Below are 26,876 nucleotides of genomic sequence, written 5' to 3'. Positions count from 1 at the left end.
GAGGGCAATTATGTGGGCGAGAATAATTATGCTCGGCGGCGCCGGCTGGCGAAATTGAATTCGGCTCTTTTGGAAGCGGCGGCGACTCATGTGCGCGCGGCAGGCGAATGTGTCGCATAATGTTGACAGCATTTTGCTCTCTGCTAGATGGATGGATGGTCGGTCAGATGGATGGACGGATAGATGGATGGATGGATGGGGTAGTTCATGATTGAATATCTGCGCGCTGCTCTCATGGCCTAGCACGAGAAAGTAACGCTCGGCGCGCGGGATTTATATACGGCCGTACATATAACATGCACACATATATAAGCTGAGCGCACTTGCAATTACTATTTCTCTCGCTTGCTCTCTCTCTCACTACCCCCTCACTGACGGACCAATCGATAAATGGGTTGGCCAAATGTGCACAATTCGCCCTATTTTAGAGGCAAAATTTATAATTCTTATAACTGCTTCCAATATGCATGGACATTTAATTCTCCTTTTGAAATGCATCTGCTCTAAAATCCTAAGAAAGATTTTATTTCGTTACCTTTTTTCAAGAAAACTTTAAAATATTGCTTACATGATGATGAAAATTTAATTGTTAAAATTTAAACTTTTAATAAAGGATTAATTTGCCCGAGCAGTAAACTTATTTGCTAGTTACATAATTAAGTTTATTTATGTATACGAACAAAGCCAAGCTCTGCCCAAATAGGGATGCATCATACAAATGTTTTCAAAAACAATGGGTAAAATATTTGTGCAAAAGTGAATGCATAAACATTTCTGAAGTATTATAAAAAAAAATATTGGATATTAATACGACATAAATCTTCACCTTTGCATGAAAACCCGCCCTCAATTAAAATTGTTTATTATCACAACAGGAATTTTCTAACTTTTTTACACTGGTTTTTGTCTCAGTATCTCGCGTCTCGGAACGTAATTCCACGTAAAAGGTGTTTAGTCAAAAGTACTAATTTAAACTTTTAGAATATTTCTTAAGAGTTTATATTGCCTTAATTTTTCCTCTTGATCTGCTCTTGATCAAATGTAGCTTTTAAAATTAAAATCTATATCAAAATTTAAAAAATTCTCAAAATTTACAGCACAATATCTTTCTGTTAAATTGAATAAAAATCGTTAAATTAAATAATTTAAAAAAATTTACGTTGTTCGCTTTAAACTTGAATTAATAATTCAGGAATTATTTAAAAATATTTATTTTTATTATTGATTGATCAAACATTTATTTAATCGTTGAAACTGCATATAAAATTCAACTTCTGTATTGCATAATTAGTTAGATTTTTTTATTATTTATAAATTTAACTGCACCTTTCATTAGTGGCTTTGTAATCATTAATATGTGCATATTTTATTTTGACCTGCTTTAATAGAATAATTTTGCCTGGTTCTCGCTTGTAACATTGCCTCACGGCGCACACAGCAATCCACCCCGAAATTCGCAATGGCGTGTTATTTTTAATTACGCTAATGCTAATGAGTGCACCGAGGGTAGATACATACATTAATTTGGCTAAATGTGCATCGTTATTTCGCGTCAGCAGCGACAGCAGAATGAGCATAAAGTAAAAACAGCGCAAAGCATAATGAAAGCGGGCGAGAGAGAGTCGCGATCCTCTGGGGATGCTGTTCGAGAGCGAGCGCATGCAAAATATTTTATTCGCGCGCGAATATTTCAGGGGCGTCGGTGTCATTCAAATGAATTCGGCCCGCCGCTGCTTTTTGTTCGCGTCTCGCGCCCCCCATTGTTTCACTTTTCATGGCAACTCACTCGAAAAGATCACATTTTGGCAGCGATAATCAAAATCACGCACAGAAAAACGCGCAGGATTAAAAAAATACAAATGTGAACAAGCATGGTTTTGTTGCGAAAAATGTAAAATTTTTCATAATACAGCAGCGCAGTGTTTTTTTATATTAAAGCTTTTTTGGTGCGCGTCAAATTAAGTCTTCAAAATTAAAAAAAGCTGCTGCTGGTGCTATATTTTTTGTTTTCCGCAGGAAAGGGAAAAGAAATTTGGGCATTGTACACATTTTAAGCTTCAATTCGCAGATTTTACTTTTGTCTGTTTTTTTTATTCACGTGTGGTAACGCCTCCAGTGACAGTATAAAATAATATCCCAGCAATATTACTTTTTTATATCTAATATTTCATCTAAATCATATGTTTAAAGAAATATAAGTTAAATAAATTTAATTTAAATATTTATTGTAAACGGGATTAAATCTGGTTAATTTTAGATTTTTTACTACTTTTCTTTTTTTAAATTTTATAGCTTTTATAATTTTTTTTAGAAAAATTTGTTTCCTCAATATTAAATTCAACTGTACATTTGATACGTAGATTATTTTATTTTTGTTGCCTCACGACCAGAACTATTGTTGAGTATTATAAAATTAATGTAATTCATATAAAAAAATAGAAACATTTTTTAAATAAGGGCTGTAGTGTATTTTTCACTTTCATACAAGTATTTTATTTATTTAATTTTTAAAAACTATAATTTATGACGTGACGTCTAACAAGTTAATAACTAGACCAAATTTAGATTTACCTATTTATTCTTTTCATTCTAAAACATTTGAAATTTGTTAAATTTTATTTGCTTTCCAAAATTGATTAAGATATATTATTTATTGTCAGCTTATTTCTTTAATAACATTTAGATATTTGCAAGTGTTTATAGAGATGGAAAATAGTAGTAGAGGTCAGTATCAGCCGCATCATAATATACAACATAAAAGTAAATCCAATTCACTGGTCTGCAAATCTTTCCTGTGGCGCAATTTTTTTTTCTATTCATACTGTAAATGTGATTATTTCCGCCCTTGTGCTCAAGAGGCATGGTGAAAATTTTGACGTCTCTATCTTCGTCTGCTCTTTTTCATTTTGGAAATGCCTCTCAGATGCAAGTCGAAGGTGAGGGCGTAAAATTTTTATTATTGGAAAAAGCGAACAAACGAGAGCATCACGCTTGATTTGTTCCTAATGTTCGCCCACAACGGGACGGGAGCGAAAAATTCTTTTCGTCCCTCCCTTAGCCCATTCAAATCGTCGATAATGCGTCGCTTCACTCACAAAATTGAGCAGTACGTTGCTAGTGAGGGAGAAAAAGGTATTTCGTATTTTTCACCACGAGCAGAGGTGCTGTGAGGTCGTGCAGACCAAAGATTGCATACCTATGGACTCATTGTTAGACGCGGCACAATGAACACGGTTAATATTTTGTGTGCGCACAGGAAGTGCCCTTCAACTCATCCCCTGCACCAAATCACACTTATTGCTATTGAAATTTGAAAATGAGGAGATCTACATCTATATTTGACGATTAAATTGTTACATATTCGTCTTGATCTTGGATATAATTGCTGCGTTTAGATTATATTTCAATTAAAATTATTTTGATAACAAAACAGTGTTTTTAAAAACACAGAAATAAAAGTAATAATTTGTTTTAAATATTTGTGTTTAATAATTGAAAATATTAAAAATTTGTAAATTAAACATTTAAACATCATGTAACTTGAAACATGAACGAAAACCAATTTATTAAAATATATTGTGTAGGTACTAGTACTTTTTTTAAGTTTACGTAACTTCTGCGCACCAATTTAGTTTCAAGGAAATGTTTATTGGGTTCGAATTTAGGGCAACTATGCAATTTATAAAAGTTATAAAAATGATGGTAAAACATAATAATAAATTTGGCATTTATTTGTCTGAACATCTAGCCTTTTTCTTCTCACAATTAAAGTAAGTAATCAATTATTAATTAATTCAGTTTAGTCCTTCTTATGAAATTTCAATTGAAATAAAACTGTCCAGTGCACAGAGTTAAATATTTTGTACGTTTATAATTATTGTATTTTATTCAACTCAGTGGTCCATCCAGTGAGACCTGGCGAATGTAGATTGTGAAGTCCTCCCTCGGTAAAAGTTCCAACTACCAACAATCATGTTTTAGAATGCTCGTTCCTAACGGTCTCTGCAGGCTCCCTTGGAAACTACAATTTTATTCTCCCAGCACTTCTATATTGGAAATACAAGAAGTGCATGCTGTTTTGTCCTTTGCATTATTATAAATAAAAATAACGTTGCGCCGAAAGGGAAAGTATTTACAAAAGAAATTATAAAGACAATGCTGGTTATTTTGTTGTTAGGAGACAATAAAAATATTTTTTAATTTAAACATTACAAAGATTTTACGTTTTTCAATATTGTATAATGTTGCATAAGTGAATTTTAAAACCCCCATTTAATGATGAACATATAATTAATCATTTCATTACAATTCCGGCATTAAAAAGAATAATAATCTATAATAAAAATAAAACCACTAAAAATTCAGATCAAAACGGTGCACTTCATCTACATCTTTTAAATCAATAAAAATTTTGAAATTGTCGCTACATCCGATAGAAAATAAATGCTAAATATAATAATTTAATTTAAATTGATCTTACATTGTTCAATACAATTGAAAGTTTGTATTCTCAAAGGATGCGAAAATCTAGTTAAAAGTCAAAAGGCAAGTAACAAATTGTAATTTCGAACGGACAGCCATCCTTTGCATTCGCACTCTCGGGGGTGCCGTTTTGTGATGCGTTTTATGCATGACAATGAGTCTTCTATTTTACACAGGGGGCGCGAGAGGCAATTTCAAAAACTACTCTCTTATTCTCCGTTATAGAAAAATAAATTTTAACGAGGGCCATTCCTCTCCTGGAAGGAAAAGTCTTAAATTGTTTAAAAAAAGGAGCCAGAGGAGAATTTATATTTCCTTGGCTTAAATTGTTTGCTGAGTAAACTAATTATATTTCGCCAAGAGCACCCTCTTCGGCTTGTGAAATATACTCTAGTATTTCTGCAGCCACTACGAGTCTTCAACAAACACTGCTCACCTCTCGCCATTCAGGCGGCACAACGGCAATTTTGATGCATTAGGCGGGATTTTGAAATATTCATAAATCTTGGCCCGACGCAGGAGACAAGACGCAATTGTTCCAGCGAGCAGTGGAGAGGGCGGATTAATCTCTTCTTCGGGAGCAGAAGAAGGGTGGGCCCATCAAGTATTCATGCTGTTTAAATTGCCTCTTTTTCACTGCATAAATAATTGCGGGCGAATGCTGCCGCAAAAACGACGACCTGCACTCTGTGTTTGCTCGCAGAGATGAGCTGCGTGCCTGCATCTTTGTCTCCACCCTTGCCGCGTCGCGCGGGCCCATTATATGCACCGCAAATATGACGTGGACAAATTATTCGAGGCTTAAATACCACCCTGCGAGAGCCACCCCTCTGCACTGGACGAGTTTTGTTTGCAGACGCTGCTCTGACTTTTGAATACATACCTACACATTCAGTCGCAGAAAAAGCCTTTGCGACAATTCTGCTCATGCAAAGCGAAACGCACTTTTGGGTGCATTTTATATATTTTTTATTCCGCATGAGTCCCCAGTTTAGATCCAAAAGACTGAAAAAAAATCGTGAATCTGCTCCCTGTCCTTACTAAAAATGTTTGCTTTTGTATACGTTTATTAAAAGATGGTAAATTTAATTTTAAGTCTATAACAACAAAATAGAGGTTTTAATTGTTTTGAAATATTGCGGAATTATTATTTATTTTAATTTTTGTTTTAGTAATTTGATATCATCAAATTATGAAAAACAGAAAAACAAAACATGTCTTGAATTCAAGCCAAAAATAGCTTTGTGAAGGAAAAATTATTATTTGGTGAAGTGAAAATTTTACATAATAAATAGAATTTCTCAATAAAAGAGAAATAAAAATTAAAATCAATTAAAATTAAAACATTACACGGCAAACGATACAGTTAAGTATACCTTAAATTCCTAAATTAGAACTGATGGTAAGTTCAATAAAATGGTTTTCAAAAATTAAATGATAATCATAAAAAAAAGGTTTTAATGTGCTGTTTTTTTATCGTTGATAAATATGATGCTTTGAAGATAATACAAATTTCTTAAAATAATTTATTTGATTTATTGCTCAATCGATTTATTTTTGAAAATTTACAATAGATTCAACACACAATGAACTACCTAGGCAGAATTTTTTTAGTTTTCTATTATTTATGTTTGTAATCAAATGGCGATTTTCTACCTAAAATTGTCCAAACGCTCTAGCTTGGGTTGCTATCATTTTCTTTTTAAAAGACCCAGAATTTTTTATTGAGTTTTTAACCGTGGATTCAGTGTGTCCAGAGTATTATTATGTGATTTGATTTTTGACTGACAACCAGAATAAATTATTGTTTATTCTCCTCAGTCGATGAGATTTTGCTATTCAATTTTAAACTTGTAGTCTGCCGCATTTTTTTTATGAAAGTCCGACTTTATTGCCGATGGTATCAAAACCGTTTCAAAATTTATTAACTTGCGCAGTAAACACTTCTGCTAACTTTGAATGGAAGCTTATTATTGAATGCTTATTAATAGTCTTTTTTCTGATGTCTCTCTTGGAATTCAACCTAACTTGAAATTAAACGTTAATTCTCTCCCCTTTTTTACGATCAACGCCGTCCCTCGCTTACTTTTAATGCACCTCATTTCAAGGTTTTAACTTTTTTAAGGACTTGTTCCGTACGGAATGACTTAATTATCAAGTCTCGTCCTAATTAAGCGTCTTTAATGCTTCTCTTAACGCAAAGGGATTATTTTTTGTGCCCGCCAGTTTTGTATTTTTTGTGTGCAAATAAGCATCTTCAAAGGCGCAACGCCGTCCTCTAATATATTTCAACTGCTCTTTCTCCGTTTTCAAAAGAGCCCCGATGACGAGGTAGAAACGGAGGGGCATAAAAAAAGGATCTCGGCCTGTTCCACCTATTTAAAGAGAAACCGAAAGATAAGGTGCCGTGCGTTCGGTTGTATAAAAATCACCTGTGAACGCTCCTGTGAAGAGATGCAGCGTGTCGCTCCAAATATGGGTGCCAGTCAGGTCACTCTGTAGTTTTGTACCTTGTTCGACTTCCTCTCTGTTATAATATAATTCAATTCGGAAACAAGGCGTGTTTTCGAACTGACATGTCAATATTGAATGTGTCTAAGTGTCCAGAAATCCGAAACTTTGTCAACAAAATTTAATTTTTCCTGAATTTATCTGAAACTTTTAGTGGATTTTTTCGTGACACGAATGAAACGGATTTATAAAGTATAACCTTTGTTCATTTGTAATTAATTGTTCAATCAAATTCAATATAAATTTTGAATGAAACTTTTAATTGTTTTGAACTCATAAATAAAGTTTATTAAAATTATTAAGAGATCTGAAGTTCAACTTTCAAATCACAGTAACAAAACATTTATAATTATTATTAATAGTGAGGTCATGAACTCTTTCCAGATGATTTCTCATGTAATCTAAATAAACGACAAGCATTAAAAATTAATTAAAACGGGCTAAGTAGCGCGTTCATAAATCGACAAATTTGTCTCTTTCGCTCTTGGCTTGTAAATTTCCCAATCAAAATACAACCGGCAGTCGTCTGCCTCTTGGCTGCTGTGCGTGGATTGAAATATTGATTTATCGCTGCCATTAGCGCACTCATCAGATAGTTTCCATCAATCTGCATCAGGTTTAAACAAGCAACGGGGAAATAATCACGGAAAAAACTAGCTATTGATGCAGCGTCGCCTAATTTAGCGTGCAGGCGCCGATTGCTTTTTAAATCAATTTGGGAATACGTTGCTGCGGCAACATCCTGTTCCGAAGGTAATAACACCCATGCGTGAGCGTGTGTGTTGATTTTGTAAAGCATATCTCTCTCTCCAAAGTGAATAAATATATTCAGAACTGATCCAGGTAAACGCCTTTTAGTGGAGCAAAGCGATATCGAGAGTCGCTCTCTCGGTCGCTATATGCGCACATAAATTTTTCGTTCTCCGCAGTTTTTGCTCATCTGCTCAGTGCTTGCTTGCATCTCATTATGGTGCCTTCTTAATGTTTCCCTCCACTTAATGATATCGTTTCAGAGCCACTTTAGCAATATTAACGCTCGTCGCAAGATCCTTTATGCGTGCATGTGAGCATCAATTTACTCCACGCGGCGCAAGAAACTTTAATTGCGCTCCTTGTTGTCGCTCCTTACTTTTTTGCTTTGGACGTATGTATTCTTAAATGGGAATTACTTTGAAAAACCCTCTCGAGAAATATACAATAATAGCAGGAGAAAATTGGAACGAAAAGTCAATGAGTTAAAAATTAAAAATAATACGTGCATATAATAATATAGTGATTTCAATTTTAAATGCTAACATTTATCACAAAACACTGAGGAATGGTATTAAAATATAAAACATAAAACCATATATTATGCCAGATTTAATATGAAAATCATTGCAGACACGAAAGGCAAATTTACGTTAAGAGTTTGACTACCTTTAATACATAATTACTTTTGAAATATGACCGTAATTAACTTAATACATAATCTAAACGAACCATAACTGGTTGTATGGACATTCTTTGAGCTCACTGCCAAAGGTTTTAAGAAATTAATACCCATCTCTGCCCGCAAACACATCCACATTAAAAGCAACGACAACCGGCAGAATTAAGTTGCCTAAATAAATTTTGATTTTTGATTGCTCAAATCCGCGAGAGAAAGCCTTGAGCTTTTCGAGCTTGGTCGTTTTCGTCATCGGTGCGCAAATTATTGGCATTTGCCTGCCTCTGTCTCTCTGCAGCCTCGGCGGCTTCTTTTAATTCTTCATTATTTTATCTCGCCGCGACCGAATAAAAGCAAAACCAGCAGACGACGAAAGAGTTATTAACTAGATTGCGAATTTACACTGAGAGAGCACTGCTGGCGTTTGCTTTTGGTGCCGCTAATTTATTATTGACTCTATCTCAGTGATGGCGAAGACATTAGGGCAAATTAAGAAAATTTGCTTACCCCATGTTCCTATTTTAGACCTTTTTTATCATTTCATCCAAAATTGGTCAATCAAATGTTTATTTTTCTCATAGTCATTGATTCAATAATTTACACCGTTTTTCTTTTACAAAACAATTTATCTATTTATTAATTAAAAAAAAAATGGTTTATTAATTTAGTTTCTGGAATTTAATTTAACTCAGCATAAAATATTGACTCAAGGTGAGGAAAAACACATCTCATATGGGATTAAAAAGACAAATCTCCCAATGAGGTAATTCAATAGCACACTGTGTTATTACAAGCAAAGATTTATGAGTGTGATCGAGTGCCATTAACTGCGCATAATGAGCTGAAGTCGGCAGTAACTAAAATTCCACCGCGTACGTTCTTTTAATGCTACTTGACACATGATTTATCCCTTCAAGTTGCACGCACGCATTGCAGCAGCAAAAATATACATGGGAGTTATTATTAGCACTCTGTATAAGAATATAAGGCTCGATTTGTTGTGACAAGTTGCTGGCACCGGTCATTAAAATCTCTCGCTTAGCATTAGGCTTTTCGACAGTTGAGTTCTGCAAAAAATTTAATTCGCAAATATTTTTTAACAAAATCTTATGTAAAAAATCGCAAATTGAAAGATTCCAACTGTTATGTTAAATTTAATTTAATAAATTCCTCATTGCAAATCAAATTTTATCAAATGAAATTGATTTATATTTCAAAGTAAACTATTAAACATAAAATCTCAATTCAAAGTTTACTCAAAAAAATAATTCCCCACAATATTATTACATATTAATATATAATATAGAAAATATTTAAAGGGCAGTAAAAATGAAAACAATTAATTTAAATTAACATTTATAACAAAAATTTAATTATCAGAAGTAAATATATATTTTTTTTAATATAATATTATATTAAAAATTCACTATTGAGAATAGTACTTGATCAGCACAGTTACAATCAATACAAGTTTAAAGTGAATGATCAAATAATAAAAATACAATATTTAAAACTCATTTGCAATCAATGTATTGGATGATTTTTGTTAATAAATAAAACTGTCAAGATCTAAACATCATCAACGCGCGTTGGCTGCTTCTGTTTGTGAAGGGATAAACAAAACTTTCACTTGGCTCTGACAGAAGGGTTAAACTAATAGGCCCGCGGCAAGTGCGCCGTCTGTGCACAATTGTGCTCCCTCAGTATGCAAATTTTTACCTCCAGGCACCATTGAGCGTTTTATTTTTATTTTTTCAAAAATGGCGCGATGCATCTGTTGTCCACGGCAGCAGGTCGGACGAGCCAAAAGTACGGTTGGCTGGCCGCTTATGAGCCTTGAGGGATGCTAAAATTTTATTAGCCTGTCCTAATGAGCGGGTTTGAACAAAAATAACAGAAAAAGAATGCAAAAAATTTTATGTCTTCATCTCCTAAAACAAAAAACACGGCTCGCGATCAGTCACTTATCTGACAGCTGTGATTATTTTCAAATTAAAATTCTGTAGCCTCCTGTGTTTCACTTTTTTCCTCTCTTCGGCGTGTTTTATTCATTGAAGAAGATATATAAATCCTCAAACATCTTCTCCGCTCTGAAAAACCATCGTCTCGTTTTTATACATTCTCACGCCCAAGTGCGCTCACGAAATCTTTGATCTGAAAGTATAGGATTAGAAAACACTTCATATAATATACAGAGAGAAGTGAGCTCCACCCATTCATTTAAATTAGATCTGTCTCAAATAGTCGCATCACAGACCAATTGTTTCCTTTAATTGGATGCCAGATACGCATACACCTTTTTCATTGCTTATACTTTATTAATTGTTTAAACCGTTTAAGTTTTCAAAATTAGTTTATAATATTGCAAAAATAAAAATTGCTTTAATAAGCAAAGTGTCAATACTAATTTAAAATATAAAAGAAAATTATTTATTTGTGATGTTTTTTTTCAATTTTGCTGATTTTTTTTTGTATTTTTCTTGCTCATGTTATAGTATTGCAGACCGTTTCGGAATAAAAACAATTTTGGCAACGAGGAAAAGCCAGATCATTTTATTTATATTTGTTTATACTTTTCAATGCATGAAAAATTTTAAAATATTTAACAAATTAAGTACATAAAATATAATTTTAATTTAAATTATCAATGAAAATAGCTTTTTTAAATTTGTATTAATTTAACATTTTATTATTTAGAAGTCATGGAGAATGGTTTACAGTAAAAAAATTATGATGAAAATAAATTGAGGTGCAATTCATTTTAAATTGGACTGTCCCGTAATTAAATCAGTCTGAACGGTGTTGATGTAATGTCAGTGGAATGCCCTGGCGCGTCTTGAAGACGTAAAACAAACTATATGAGCTTTTCAATTTATTTGGTGTGCACTCGCGGCCGTATTTCATAATTGATGAGTGTTTCCAGTCTGCGGCTGGCTCAGTGAGTTAATGTGGCAATAAACTTGAAGTGAATCATGTCAGACTTTATTATTCCCTGTGGTTATTTTGTTTTGTTTGTATATATTCCGAATGAAATAAAAAAAGCTACGACTTGCTTCTCGAGCAGGTTTCTATTCGGAATATCATAGAAAAGACTGTTTTGTGATGAAAAAGGAAAAGGATGAGAGAAATCATTTCCTGTGCACTGTCTTCAGGCGGCACGAAGGAAGACAGACAGCTAGATTTCTTGTGTAAACTTTTAATTATTACTTCTGCTCAAAATGTAAATTTCTCTTTTCAATTAGTTCATATTTTTATTTCTGTTATTAACGTGTTTAAAATAACATTAAAAGCTCAGAATATCAACAATCAATACAAAATATTATATATTAATTAAATTATTAACTTAATAATTGAGTTAAATTTTTCTTTAATCAAAACAACTTTGCAGAAAATTTAAAATAATTTTTTGCAATTGTGATAGTTTTAATTTATCTTGCCATCTAGACCGCGAATAAGGCGGCAACTAAAACTTTACTAAAAGTTTAGAAAAATCAACAGAAGTATAGAAGTAAGAAAGTCCAAATTTTTAATTTGAAAATCAATTTAAACTTTCTTCAATTTGCAAGTAGAGAAATTTCTGCGCACTCCCTTGTTGACTTTGAATTGGATTTCCAAGAACTCTTATAACGGAAAGCGTAGCCCGAATGAGGAAAAGTGATACACACAGTTTGTTCAGCAGCAGCAAGATGTTAAGAAGCTGTTGGTGCCACACTCATATACATACACCGGCGTAACACACAGTCGGAGTGAAATGACGCGCCGCGTTTTGTTCATTATCGTGATAAGGAATCAAGTTGAACGAGTGGGTTGCTTTCCAGCAGTATGACTATGGACATTCAATATGCCCTTTTGTCTGTGCTACAGTTTCATTTGTGTCGAGACGAGCAAATGAGATAAATAGAGCAACAAACCCTTTCCCAGTGGAATTCCAGATGCGAGAGATAAAAAATCCCAACACAATTAACAACGAAATTGTCAAAGGACCGCTGCGGATATCAAGAAATATTTCTCAACTCTTTAAGAAACGTCATCGTCAAGATGCTTTAATAGCTTCATAGGCTGTAAAGTTAAAATGCCATTTTAAATTCTTTGCTATCATTCCTTTTTAACGGAATGCGAACGTTTAATTTAAAAGGAAGTGGACAATTTATCTAGATCAAATGTTCACATATTTTTACGTAAAAGATGAATCCAATTTAAATTTACTTAATTAAAGGAAACATATTATAAAAGTTTCTGAATTATGAAAAAAAAAAATTTTAGACACTTGCAGTTTCATTATTTAATTATTTTTGCTTCATTTATTTTAATTGCAATTTTTTCTAATATAATATTTTTTTTAAACTGAAACGTTGTGGAATATCAAGCTGGAAATAAAATATCCCGCGCCTTGCCAGAATTAAGAGATTTTTATTACGGAAGCATGGAATAAGTCGTAACTTTGCTGAAAAGCCATATATAATTGGGTCATAAATAACAACATGGACAAATTCAATGTGACCCTCAAATACACATACTATAGCACACAGGGATGCAAGAAGTGCATTTTCATCCCACTTGACAGGCACGTTATTGCGGTCGTAAACGCTGAGAGTCTTAATAGTTCAACATCTGTGGGTTGTGCAGCTTTTCAATATATATCAAAAAGGGGAGAGAGATTTTTCCAAAATAATAAAAGAGGAAAATATTTTAATAAGCCGTGTGCAGTGCGCTCTCGTTATAATATAACACCAGGCCAAAATTGTATTTCAACAACATTTCCAGGGGAGCGAGAGAAAGAGAGAAAGAGCGAGTTGGTGACAAAGCCATACATATCAGGGGATGTTTTGCGCCCCCTTTTGAACAGTTCTCATTGTCGATTTGCGGATGTCGAGTTTTTGTGCAGTGTATATGTTTATTTGTAAAAGCGACACGACATTTTCAAACATGCGCTCGCATACCTTATTATCCTTTTGCTAACGGGGTTTGTGCATGTTCATTTTACGAAAATTAAATTAGCCTGTACCAATAACGCCAATTACTGAGGGTTTAAACCGGAACGTACAATATACAAAACACAATGTTTTTTTACAATATAATTGTCCATAATATTTTATTTGTACCTCCCAGAATTGAAATCAAATGGCCTATAAATAAAATTTTTCTTTTTATAGTAAACCGAAATGGCTGTAAAAATGCTCAAAAGGAATCTATTTGAAATTCAAGACTTATAGTTATGGTTTTGGCAAAACCTTTTGAAAGTTTTGGACATCGTGCAATTTAATTTAAGTGAAATTATAGACAAAACTCGTTATATGAGCAAAAAAGCACCTGGTAATAATAATCAAAACGCAGTTAACATAGTTGTACAAAATTATAAATTATTATTTCCCGTAACTTTGCCTTCATGGTTAATTCTTTTTGACAAAAGCATTATAACTTATTGTTAGATTAAGATTGTTCTAAGATCATGATATGCTTTTAAAAAATTATGTGTAATTTTTTTCCATTCAAGATATTTGAACAACATGAATTCGCAGCTTTCGTCTGTGCCCTCAGTTAGTTTATTCCATACTTGCTGCCAGAAGTTTCCGGCCGGGAAAGGTCACACAGTTGCCTGAAGCAGTGCCGCCGCAGCAGCCCCTGTTTCAAAAGGAGAGAGAGAGTGATTTTTCCAATCAGCGGCATCATCTGGTCGGGACGTGCGTGCAGTGCGAGGGGGTTTGATAAAATATTGGTCTTCTCCTTGTACCTGTACTTCAGTACACACACCCGCGTATAGACGGCCGATAATATATGGATCTAATTTAATGCGACTGGGCGCCTTAATATTCCATTGTGGGTACAGGGCAGGGCATAAATTCTATGCCAGCATTTAAGAAGGAACGTAGGGGCGTTTTTTATTTGCAGAATATATCCCTAGGAGTGAGTTTGGAGGAAACAAAAAGAAGCTGCTCGCACAGGTCACAATGAGTAAAATCAACAGCTCTTAAGTGGGTCTTCGGAAGGCGGCGTCCTCTGATCTTGGCAAACAGACCTCTAAGAAACGAGGTCCGATTTCCTTCCTATCCCAAAATTATAGTTGGGACACTTGTGCTTTCTTTCAAATTTAGCACGGCCCTGTCAACTTATTGTTTGGCCTCGTGAAAGGTTAAAAAGGTTCAGTTTGCACTTTTCATTAATTTTTTAAAAGAAAATTTTTCTTGTGTGTGGTCATATATATAAAAAACGGGACCGTAAATCGGAGCTGAGTGGTTTTAATAACCTGTGTGTGTTATTGAAATGGAACCCAATCAATAAAAACTTCCTCTCCGAGCGACCAGCAACATAAATTGGCGAGCGGAAAAGAACAAACACGGCGCTCTTTATGGAGCTTTTTACAATCGACGGCGCTGCCGCGAAAAACGAGCCAGCTCTACATAAATCTGACGCCGACACAGAAGCCGCAAGCGAAGCAAATTTATGATTTACGCCGGCTATTGATTGAGAAAAATGGCTAATTAAAATCGGACAAAAACAACATCGGCAGTAAATTCTTCTTCCTTCTCGAAAATATTTAACAGACTTCAGATATGAAATTATGTTCGAACCAGAGTGGCCATTAAGTATTAAAATTACAGCCGGTCGTGTGTATTCCGGTCCGAAAAAAAAATATTTATGCTCGCCGCTGAGCAAAGTGGTGCTCTTCGGGCCTGTGTGTCCTGCTTTGAAGTGCTGAGAGGAATTAAGACCTCCGCGACGTTGAGTTATTGTGCGTCTAATCTGATATGCAGCCGGCAACACACGCAGCTATTTAGGTATTTAGTATATAACTACGTTAAGTAAGATAATCCGTCTGTTTACAGCCGCCACTTTTTCATTTGTATAAATCGTATCAGGTTTGCGATTTTGTTCTCCGGCAAGGCCAATGAACTAAAATAACTCTGAAATATTTTATTATGGGCCGATACGAATAAACAATCTGACAAATTTAGCTGGGGGATAAGTATCTTATTGGGCTACATGTGTGAAGTACAGTTTTCTTAAATTCTTGAAGAGACAAAACACAATTAATTATAAATTTAATATTTTTTTTCTATTTATTATTATATAATAATTTTAATTTTTTTTTTATTAGAAGATTTAAAATATTACAATAAAATTAAAGCAATTTAAATATTGCTAACCTAGCATTTTCATTTGACTTCTGCTTCTCTTAAATTTTCATATTTATGTAATTTTATTTGATGTACTTTTTGTTATGTATAAACATTTTTCTTTCAAATTCTAAATCCCATCCTCTATGCGTAACGCTCAAGAAGGTGCACTTAGCGCTTGATGATGATTTTACAAACTTTTTAGGGCATTCCGTTGCAGGGCAAAATTTAATTGCCCCATAAAAGTGGTTAGTCTAGAGCGCGCTAACAAGAAGTGCAATTTGGGATTCTGAGCGCACAGGCATCACAGGCGCAATAAACGGGCAGACAGAAGAGATCAAAAATGAGCCCAAGGAAAAAATTCTCAAGTTTTTCACAATTTGTTCCAACAACGATTTTCGCCTGAGCAAGAACATATTTTCCTTCAAGGGATTCCTTTTTTATACCGATTGCATGCGGTGCGAGAACCATCAAGAAGGGCATTGTTGGTCTCATAATATATGGCTGGACCGCAATATATCTATCGCACCCGTATAATATCAATCGCAGGCATTGTTCGCGCAGTCCAGTCATATAAGACGCAGGGGAAGAAACAAAAGAAACGTTTCTTGGATGAGAGGGTGTACATGGGTTTGTACCTTTGGAATTGAAGTAAAAAAATGGAAAATGAGGCCAAGGATTTAAGTCCTGTGCAGCAAATTGAGGGAAAAAAATTTAATTTTTAATTTTATATATTATTTATTCTACTGTGAATTCCATTATTAAATTTAATAATAGTTATACTTCAGTATAATTTTCCACGTTGCTCATTTTTTGTTAACATTACAAGCCAAACCAAACTAGGAAGGATGGTATTAAAAAGCAAACTATACCAACACTCAAAACTTGATTATTTAATTTCACTGCATTTATAGAAAATCGTTCTTAAAATCGGAAAATTCATAAAAATTTAAAAATTTTATTATTATTTGCCATGAATAGTTTGTTTCTGTCATTAAATTTTACTTTAATTTACTTCATTTTAATTTTAAATAAATTTTTTGCCTTGAAATTAAACAATTAAATTATTTTTATGATTTTACTAATCCAAATTATGCAATGAAAGATTGGTGGAATAAATTGGTGCTGTGTCAGCATTCTTGAAAGTCTGTGTGTCATGGTGCTCAAGTTGTCTTGCTTTTTTTAATTTGCCATGCAGATCCAGTGCACGCGAGTTCCAACAAGTGACTGTTTGGCCGCTAAGCGAATGTTCCTTCACACCTGTTTTTATTGTTATTACCACCAGCAAGCAGGTAATTCGAGTTAGTCGCTCTGCTTTCAGAGAACGAAATGAGCTCGGAAATCACGGCACCACGTTTTTCAACATGCACCAGAGCCAAGTTGGAAAAATTCAAAACACGCAACCAGAGAGACAAAAAACGTTTTCGAATTCTCAAACGAGAATTTAAAATAAAAAAAGCGACTGCGAAGGTTGTGAGATATGAAGCAAAATCACGCGTTGGATTTATGGTGATGGATCTGCTCATTATTGCCTTCATGTTTTCGGACGCTAATGGTTCACACCTTTTACGCGCAAGGTCCCAAAGACGAATGACGATCGAGGATGAGAAAAGAATAAAATTTTATTAATACGGCAGTCTTTTAATGGCCAAAAAGTAACGGACCAAAAATGCAAATATGAGAGGCGATTATCTTCCAACAGTTTCTCACCCAATATAAAATTTAATCTTTTTGAACCTGAACGGAAATGATTGCAAAATCTCCTCGTCAGATTTTCAACTTTGAGCTGCCGACTTCACGTATATATTTCATATTTTCAAAGATATACAACTTGCGTGTGACAAGAATGATTGAATTTTAATGATTGGTCCAGATTATAGGTTATAGTTTGAGAGAGCCTTTGGGCTGAGCACACATACAGAAATCGAGCAGCGCCTGAACATTTTTTTTTTTCATATTCACACAAGCCAATGAAACCTCAGGTCTTGTGCATCCCGAGGAGCAATTTAGGCAAACAAATTCCAGTGGCGTGTCCCACCTCTGAAAACCGCACCCTTCAGGCGGCGCCGCAGCAACCGATATCGGACACCAAAGCGTCACTCCGGCTCACTTTTAATTTAAATTGTTTATTAATGACGGGTTCGGCGCACGCAATGGAAACAAAAATTACTGTAATATTTGTGGTCTGCGCGACTTTTTCAATTTGCTCGACGCAAACTGGTTTACATATGCGCGTGAGAGACGATAAAAAAATTAACTTTCTCGCTGCAGGACAAATTTGTCTCAAGAGAGGCTTCTCTTGATTCTCCTTTGTGCTTCTTTTCGGGCGGAGAAATCCGAAAATCATTATTATAGGCGTGTGTAATTACGCTAATCTCACGGCTCGCACTTGCTTCATTTTCGCGCTATCAAGATAATAAGGGGTCTTGATTATGCCATAAAATTAAAATGGACCATGCGTATGCAGAGCTTGGGCAGAATTTTAAGTCCAGAACTGAAAGTTGCTCCAACTGATTGTCCATTGAATGAGAGTTCATGAGGTGCAGGTTAATTATTGCCTCACACAATCGATTGAAGCAAGTGCCAATAAGAGATATTTTTACTGGTTCACAGAATGGGGAAGTTCTTGTGAATTAACATATAAATAAATACGGAGAATGACTCTTTTACTCGGCATTTATGTGGCAAAAAATTAAAGTCGTCAGTTGCATCAACACAAGTAAATAAATGAGAGGAGAATGACGGTGGATGAGGTTTGTAGCAGCCGGCGCAATTACCATCATCATTGCCAGTAAAAAATTCTTTCAGCTCCTGTAATGTGCGCCAAGCTTATAAACATGCCAATTAAATCTAGTTCAGAAGTAAATAAATTAACATTTAAATTTAAATTCTGAAAGATATACAATTTTCAATTGCGTTTCCATTATTTTCAAACGTTTAAATAATTGCAACTCAAAATTACTTTAAAACACTCATACATATGCTACTTATTTTAATTTAGTATTTAATTTGTTCCACCAGGGAAAAAATATAGAGAGTAATTTGAGTTCTGCAGTTTAATGCAACCCTGTATAAATAGAAAAAAGGATGCAATCATTTTCATAAATCAGAGGCGCTTGTTAACCCTTCCGAAGTGAATCTGAAATTGATTTTCAACGGTGAATAGGGAGGCAGACAGGAGCGGAAGAAAATAATGAACGCCGCAGTTGAGCAAACAAGCGTGTGCACATTAAGCCTCTCTCCAATTTTTTCTTCGCCGTCATTCTCAGTCATTCAGTCTCGACCCCTTCGGCAAGATAATTAGCGATTTGGAAAACGCATAATGAGCTGCTAGGCATGTTCACCCCCAGCTCGCAACCCCCGAAAAACGAAACAAGATCTCCCTCTCGCTGCCAGAGAGAGGCCCAATCGAACTCTCGTCGCTGGACCGATACGACCATTCAAGAGGGGGATTTGAGCGCGGCATGCGTACCTCTCAGCGAGCGCGCGCGAGAGAGAAGCGAAATTAGTTAGTCGCAGACCTTGCTACAGTGCGAGTCAGTGCAGCATCTCCAGGATCTCCCTCTCTCACGGCCGAGCATCGCTCTCCGCTCTCATAGTGTGGATTTTCCCCTGAATTTCGGAAGTGCATTTTATTACTTGGAGGCGACTTGTTGAAGATAAATTCGGATTAGAATTAGTTCCGAAAAGCCACGTTTCGGGCTTGGAAGGAGCGGCCAAACATGATGTAGTTTGCCGACAAATCTGTGCTGCTCTCCTTCTGAACTCGTTACAGATCGCTCAATGATGATTCGTAACAGAAAAGTAAGTTGATTTTTTTTCTTATGATTTTTTTATTTTAGTCTGTTAATTTATCATTCTATTTCATTATTTATTATATTTTGAATGGAAGTAATTTACATATTCTATTTTATTATAAACAAGATTTTATTAATTATTTTTTAACCTTCAATTAATATAATTTCAGCTTAGAACAAGATGATTGTTGCTAATAAATTTATTTTTAACTGATATTTAATTAAAATTGAGCAGTTTTGATGGCTAATTTGAAGTTTAACTGTATACTTAATGGGCCATAGAAGTTGTAAATTTCTTCCAAGATGCACCTTGAAATTTGTCAAGAAAAGATAATCAATTTATTGGATTATTGTGAGTATGAAATGGCAGTGGATTTAAGCAATTTGATTTTCAAGGAACTTGAAAGTACCCCCTGCGATGATCCCTGCTTTCATATAAATAATTTCAATAGTCATTTTTAAGAGCCAAACAATTCGGAATGGTTTAAACCTTTGGCCTTATTATAATATACGCAGCTCCCTTATAACTTAATAGGTGGTGAAGTTATTTTCCGATAGTTTTAGGATTCCAGCCTGCATGCATCGATCACCTCTGCAGATTTGCGCGTTCCGGAAAGTACTGGAAAGCTTAGATGCTGGATTATAATAATGAATAGGCATCATGTTTGTTAAAATTTATGGGTGAATTGAGAAATTTGGACCAATAAAAATCATATTAAAAAAAAATTATATTAAAATTTGGATAAATTAAAAAGGGTAAGCAGCTAATATAGGAAATAATTATAATAAATGCTAATATTTATTTGACAAATAAACCAAAATGCGTTCAAAGTTTTTTTTTAATTCAAGGTTAAATAGTTTTATATAAAATATAAAGAAACACAGTAAAAACTGTTATTGAAGGAATATAATATGATTAAATAATGCAATATATATGATTTTAGTGGCCCCATTTTTTAAACGGTACGTTTTCGTAACCACATAATTATTTTTACAAATTTTAAAATTATGAAAAAATTAATTTCAAATCTAACTGTATTAAAACACTTGAGATAATTTTAGAGAGAAAGACATTAAAAAAATCGTGATTTTATGAGTTATAAAATTTGTTAGTGTCATGAATATTTTTATTCTTAAAATCCAGCACCTTTCAAGTTCTTCAAAGGCACTCTGCTTTCATCATGCCTCTATGTTAATACTCAAGATGGAATTTAACTTTTTATATATTTTGGTGGGGATGCTGAACTATAATTATTTCGGATGACCGTCGGACGCGACGGCCGAGTGCGTATATTTGAGCATAAAATCTGGCACATGGTCCATTAAAACTTTCAGGATATTTGCGGCAGCAGAGAGGACCAGAGGCATAGCATGCGATTTAACAATTTCAAAGTAATAAAACGACACAAGGAGCATACACAGCGGAGATTGGCCTCGTCAGTCATGCCGAATGGCAATTAATAAAGTGGGCAGCTTTCAACACTGAGAGACTGACAAAGCGACTTGACTGACGGGACGCAATGCGCCCAAACAGTGTAATCAGGGGAATTATGATAAATTGTTACGTCTCAATTTTTGAGCCGGCAAGAAAAAACGAGTCAATGCAGAGGAAAATTAATAATTTAGCCAAGTGCCGTTTAAAATCTTCAAAGCTCGCTCATGAGAGCGAACAGGTTAATTTCTCTTTTTACATTATATTGCTGCGTCGCCGCGCTGCTGGGAATAAATTAGACATTTTTTAACTCATTATTTTCGGTTGACACGGTAATTTATTATCTGGGAGCTGATTTTAGAAAATAAAATGACAGGGCGAGCGCGCTTGAGTCGTGTAAAGAGAACGATGGTACACTGCTGAAAGTTGCCCTTAATGTATCCATGGAGGAAAAAGCGTTTCACGTTGAAAAAAGGTAATGCAGGAAACTGACTGTGCTTTAAAATCTACTATGTGAGAAAAATTATTAAAATTCCAAATGCTTGTTCTCAAAATATTTTGCATTTAAACTATTTTTATTGCATAAATTTTTTCACTATGCACAATGATATTGTACTATATTTTATTTTTTTAGTTATTGCTAAAAAATTTAAATTTATTAATTGCGAATTAGAGTGTTTATTTTTATCTTATAATAAAAATAATTTGCTGTCTACTGCCGTTAGAAGAAGCAAAAATGCGTGGGAAATATCTTGATATCAAGATTAGGATATTTTTTTTTTTATAAAAGTTATGAAACGAACAGAATTTTAGTAGACTGCAAAATTAATTGGCGTCTTAAAAAGGCACCGTGGGATTTTTCACCTGATACTTGACCCTTAAAGAACTTTCAAGCAAGCAGGACCTGAAATTTCTCTGCAATCGCCGCCGAGTTGTGACAATTAATTACCTTCATTCTTACACCTGGCAAAAATATTTTAATTCGATTAATCACGAAAATATCACGCCTGCCAGCTGCGGGAAAAAACAAGCCTGGCAAGCGTGCTATGAAAGGGGAAAATCAGCAAGTCTCTGCATGGCAGGCCGGTAATTATTTCAGAAAGAAGCAAGAAATAAATTTAGCCAAACCCAATAACGGAGTACCCAATCAATTATATCGCATCCCAAATATATCAAAACTACATTCAATAAAAAGTTGTCTGCACGCGGCAAGAGAGAAAGAAAGAGCGTTGTAAATATAATAAATTACTGCATATTACAAAATCGTATCTGATCGCAGGCGCCGAGCGGCGTGTACCTACTTTTATTTATGGCCTTTTCTCACAGGGCATTTTTCTAGTTGAGCGATTCAAATCTCCAGAAAAGAAAACGATCCGACGACACTGACACGGGCGTGTCTTTTGCCCGTCAATTGTTTAACGTGAGGCCTTTTAAACAAAAATGCCACCGGCCAAAATCTTGCATTTTTGTATGAGAAGAATTGTCATAAAGTAAAAGATTTAAATATAGAATTTGGTTCTAGGAGGTAAAGGAAATCTATCTTTTATTATCAGATTAAATTTTTTTTAGTTCTAAAGGGCCAATGAAAATTTGACCAAAAGTATTTTAAAAGAAAAATGCCTCTTCACGATTGAGTCATTACCTCTCTAAATTCAAGTATGCAGCGAGATAGTGGAGAGTGCATTCAGTGGCGATAATTGGGCTTGATTATTGAAAATTACACAGCATGAACTCATGTTTATATTTATGATTCCACTCCCATGGCACTTGGTAGGTATTTTTCAAAGGAGAAATTTAATGGTTGCCCAAGTGCTTTTCCTCCAGAGCACTCCACAATGCATTCAGCAAATTTAGATGTTTTCAGCTTTCAAAATTGAAAATTAAGAATTGTCTGAAATTCTTATCAACAAATCAATAAAAAATTTAAGCAGCCTGTTGTGCAAAAAAATTAAAATAAAAGTATAATTGTAAGCATTAAATTTTTGAATATTCTAATTGTGATTTGGTTGTTTTATAATAAATAAAATGGAAATACATTATTTAAATTTAAAGTGCATTGAAGACTATATCATCAATTTGATATGAGATTTGAATTACAAATTTTCTCAACTTATGAAATTAAAAAATTTAAATTATAAAAGTTTAGCGTTAATTAAAAACATTTAAATAAAATTTATAGATAATATATGATAGTATTTAAAAATCATGCTTTTTTTACCAATTTTATTCAAAATAAAAAGCGTTCAATGCTTCACTTTAACCAGACTGCTTCTCATTATCATGGACACCTCTTTAGAGATGCGTTTACAACGAGCCAATTCGCGGCAGTTTACCTCGCTAAATATGCCGGACGCGGCCAGAATGCGAATAGACTCGCGTTGCCAGAGCGAAAAGAGCATAAACGTTTCGTTGGATCGGGAGCAGCAAGCAGACCATTTGCAATTAATTTATATTCATCGAAACCACTCGCCACATTTGCTCACTGACGGACTGAGCGTCCGTGCCAAAAGTTGAAACAAGATCCGCACAAAAAGTCTTGGCTACCGTGGCGGCGATGAAAACCATTCGCGGGACAAATTGTGTATTTTTATATATACATTTGCATTTGACACTCCTAATGATCTCGCCAACTGGAAAAAAGCTCCTTTGCGGCGGCGGCGGGGCTGAAAGCAGCCACATTTTGAGCGATAAACAGGTGCTGGCTGCCGACGCGCGGTTGAGTGGCAAATGCTGCGAGTGTAATCTGGAGATGCTGCTGGAAAAGCGGGATAATCCTCTTGAGTTAAAAACGGCGCGTTGAAAGCTTTTCGATAGATCGCAGACTTTTTAAGAACGCTTCTTTTTGATGCTGCGTCTGTAAATATTTTTTTTATACAAATTTGCAAGTTGTTTTGAATCGACCATCCTTTCCAGATCAGAGGGGACTCGTCCTTTTGATTTTTTTTTCGTCCCTTTGAATCTTAACTACGATGAATTTAATAAATTTCTACGACATTTTCAATAAGGGAGATATGAAGAAATTTTAAATTTACAATTTTACCAATACCGATTACAAAATTTAATTGCAGACTGTAAATTTTTAATGATTGTGGAGCGACAAAATGTTTTAATTTTGCTACAATATGAAAAAAATGAATGAAATCAGTTTTGAAACTATAATTAATTTATAAAATTAAAAAATAAATTTAATTATTAAAATTTAGTACATATATGCCAAGAATTCTTCAATTTAATGAACCTAACATAATATTAAATTGTAAAACTTGTTTAAATTTTTAAAAAATCTTTGCATTTGATATTTAATTTTTCCATAATACCAGATAGACCATTTTTTTCAGTTGCATTTTTCACAATATACAAAATAGTCTCGTCTGCGCTTCCAGACTGTCAGCCAAGTCACACAAGAAAGGTTCCTGCTTTCCGTCGCCACAAAAGATTAACCTGCCCCAGCTGCATTGTGCTGTGGGTGAACGCAAGAGAGTGTGGAGAATGTAGATTTCTTTCACCTGATCGCACCCTTTGTTCGAAAAGTCCACGCTCTGGCCGCTTACATTTTTTCCCAATTATTTTTTCTCTCTCTTTTCAAAGTGTGTCAAGAGGGGTCTGGCGCCAAGCAGTGTTGTCTGTGGAAATGAAAAGTGCATTGTCGTTTTGTCCTCAGGGTTGCTGGTCAGTGGCGGTGGTTGTGCTGCTGGTCGTCCTGATCGTCGCCCAGGGTGCGCAGGGGGCCAAGGAGAACAACAAGAAGAAGCGGCCCAAGAAAAACACGTTCATCGTCAACTCGGCGCCTCTCAACTTCTCAGCCCCCAGCTCGGAGGCGCCGCCGCTCCTCAGCAGCACCTTGGCTTCCAGCATGGACGCCTCCACCCCTTCGACGCCCCCAACCACTGCTTATGTGCCCCAGAGCCTTCTGCCGCAGCCCACTAATTGGATGTGAGTACAAGTTAAAATCTTTCTTTTTTTATTATAATTTTTTAATTATCTTTGGCCCTTGAACTGAATTTTTGTGTACTTTTTTTGCCCTAATGTTTTCTATTATTGTTTTTTTTTTTCAGCGTCTTCCAGCTTATTTTGTCCATTCCAAATATTTGTATTTTATGTATTTTTGAATACTCCCCATATTCACTTTTTCTTTTGTTTTAATTTAAACAATTATAGATCTGCTAATAATAATTTCCATTAAGTAATTTTTTGAAATAATTTTTATGATTTTTGAAAGTGAAAACATTTTTACCTACTCCAAATTATCTATCCCACACCATTGGGGATACGAGTGAATCCAATTAACCTGTCCCTTTTTCGCCAAGAAGTATTCAATTTTTCAACAACTTTTCGACACTAATTCAGGTTTCTTGTTTTTACCGATAACCTTTCAAAACCAGTTGGCAAAAAGTTTTGATATCCTTCGGGTCGCCCACACCGCGCCAAAGAACTAATTCATTATAATCAAGAGCACGTTAAAGAGAAATAAAGGCGGCATTGGCATTTAACTGGTCCCTTTTTCGCATCGCAAAACCTGCTGTCGCTCTCGTCGCTGATTTGCTTTTTGTCGCGCCGCTCAGACGCCTGCCTGCTTTGCTGCTTTCGGCTTAAAATAATGAAATAACGTCCCTCATTAATTCCCGCTGATAAACAAGCTCTTTTTCCTATACTTCTCTGATCCGCAGAAATTGCTAATCCCTAAACCGCAGTTATAGATTAAAAACAACCAAGTGCTGATTAAAATTTAATTTACGAACCAAATTTATTTAAATTGCAAACGCTATTCTTACGTCTCGTTGACTGGCGGTGGTACAATTTCAACACCCAGATTAAATCGCGCGGCAGGAGAAATATTTTTTTTATGCACGCGAGTCGATGTATAGGACCAAAGGAATGCGTCTAGGCGGCGTAATATATTTCTTATTTGTGGGTGAGTGGGTGTGACATTCGAAAAGTCGGCTGCGTATGGCATTGTTCTTGTGTGGGGGGTTGTGGAATCTAATCTCTAGTTGTTGTTCACGTGGGGAGGATGGATTTCAACTTCATTAAACTCAAACACTCTCTTTGTCTGCAGTTCATGATTGTAAATAAATGAATAGATTGAAAACAAATTTCATTGCTGAAAAACTATCTAGAGCAAGGAAGTATAATTTTATTATTTATTGCAAAATAGTGAAAAATAGAAAAATTCATAAGTATTATTTTTGCTTTTTGTTAGCTAAATATTTACAACAGAAGAGTCCGATTGATTTAAAAAATCATACCTTATAAAGTTCTGTCTACAATTAAAAAAATATCAATAAAATTATAATTATTATATATTTAATAGAAAAAAATAGTTTAATTTTCAGTTAAGTTTTATCAATTAAAGGGATTAATAAGCAGGAAAAAAGGTCATAAATTAAACTCCATTCAAATTCAATTTAAAGAGATAAAATCTGTTTCTAGACCAATGCACCTAAAATCTGCTAACCGGTCTGGGTTTTATTTTTTTAAATGCCCCACACTTTGATAGATCCCAAATACAGAGATTATTGATGTAGTGCGCTGGACTTAGCGTCTTGAACACAGCACGCGGCGAGAGCGTTGCACAAGCGCGAGAGAAGAAAAGGTGTCTGTATATTTCATTTACAGATCAGATAAGCTGCCGGGGCTCAACCCAGAGGTCACGCTGATTGCAAATTGAACAGCACTCTTCTGCCGGGCTAATTAGCTCAGTAATGTAACAAACGTGCAATTACTCAGCAGCTTGAATTATTTTCAAATCTGCAAACCGTAGGATGGTGCAAAGTAAGAAAGAAATAAAAATCGATCCAGGCTCAAATTTATTATGGGCGTCATCCGAGATTTGTTTCCCATTTTTATTTACTCGCTGCGGGCTCCGAAAACTGGTGGGCCTCGCGTTTCATGCATTTGAATGAAAAAGTGCTAAAGGACCCTCACGTCTTGTCTCCTTGTGTGATGTAATTTTTTCCGCAAAAAGTGTTCGGGCGCGCGCTCATGGTGCTCTTCGTCGGACGAGCGTGCATGATGTTTTCAATCAGCGGCGAAACCGCTGACTCGGAAGAATGCTGAGAGAAAAGATGTGTTATCTGGGCCGCTCTATTGAATTTTGGCGCACACCTGAG

The 26,876-nt window shown here is 34.9% G+C and overlaps 1 protein-coding gene across 2 annotated transcripts in view; it reads left to right on the top strand.

Moving 5' to 3' along the window:
- The window catches only part of LOC132197192 (protein Wnt-5a-like), a 103,947-nt gene that overhangs the window by 48,102 nt on the left and 28,969 nt on the right, over positions 1–26,876 (top strand). Inside the window, exons 1-2 of one of the 2 annotated variants that reach the window (XM_059620304.1) lie at positions 19,035–19,341; positions 24,428–24,699. In XM_059620304.1, coding sequence (XP_059476287.1) covers positions 19,321–19,341; positions 24,428–24,699 — 293 coding nt within the window. In that variant the 5' untranslated portion in view covers positions 19,035–19,320. Of the gene's footprint in view, positions 1–19,034; positions 19,342–24,427; positions 24,700–26,876 lie in introns of those variants that run through there. The other variant, XM_059620305.1, reaches the window with a different exon arrangement.

Source organism: Neocloeon triangulifer, unplaced genomic scaffold, assembly GCF_031216515.1.
Source record: "Neocloeon triangulifer isolate White Clay Creek 2 clone unplaced genomic scaffold, ASM3121651v1 ptg000012l, whole genome shotgun sequence".
NCBI classification, from domain to species: domain Eukaryota; kingdom Metazoa; phylum Arthropoda; class Insecta; order Ephemeroptera; family Baetidae; genus Neocloeon; species Neocloeon triangulifer.
Note: the sequence above shows the minus strand (reverse complement) of the source record. Positions and strands in the feature narration are given on the sequence as shown.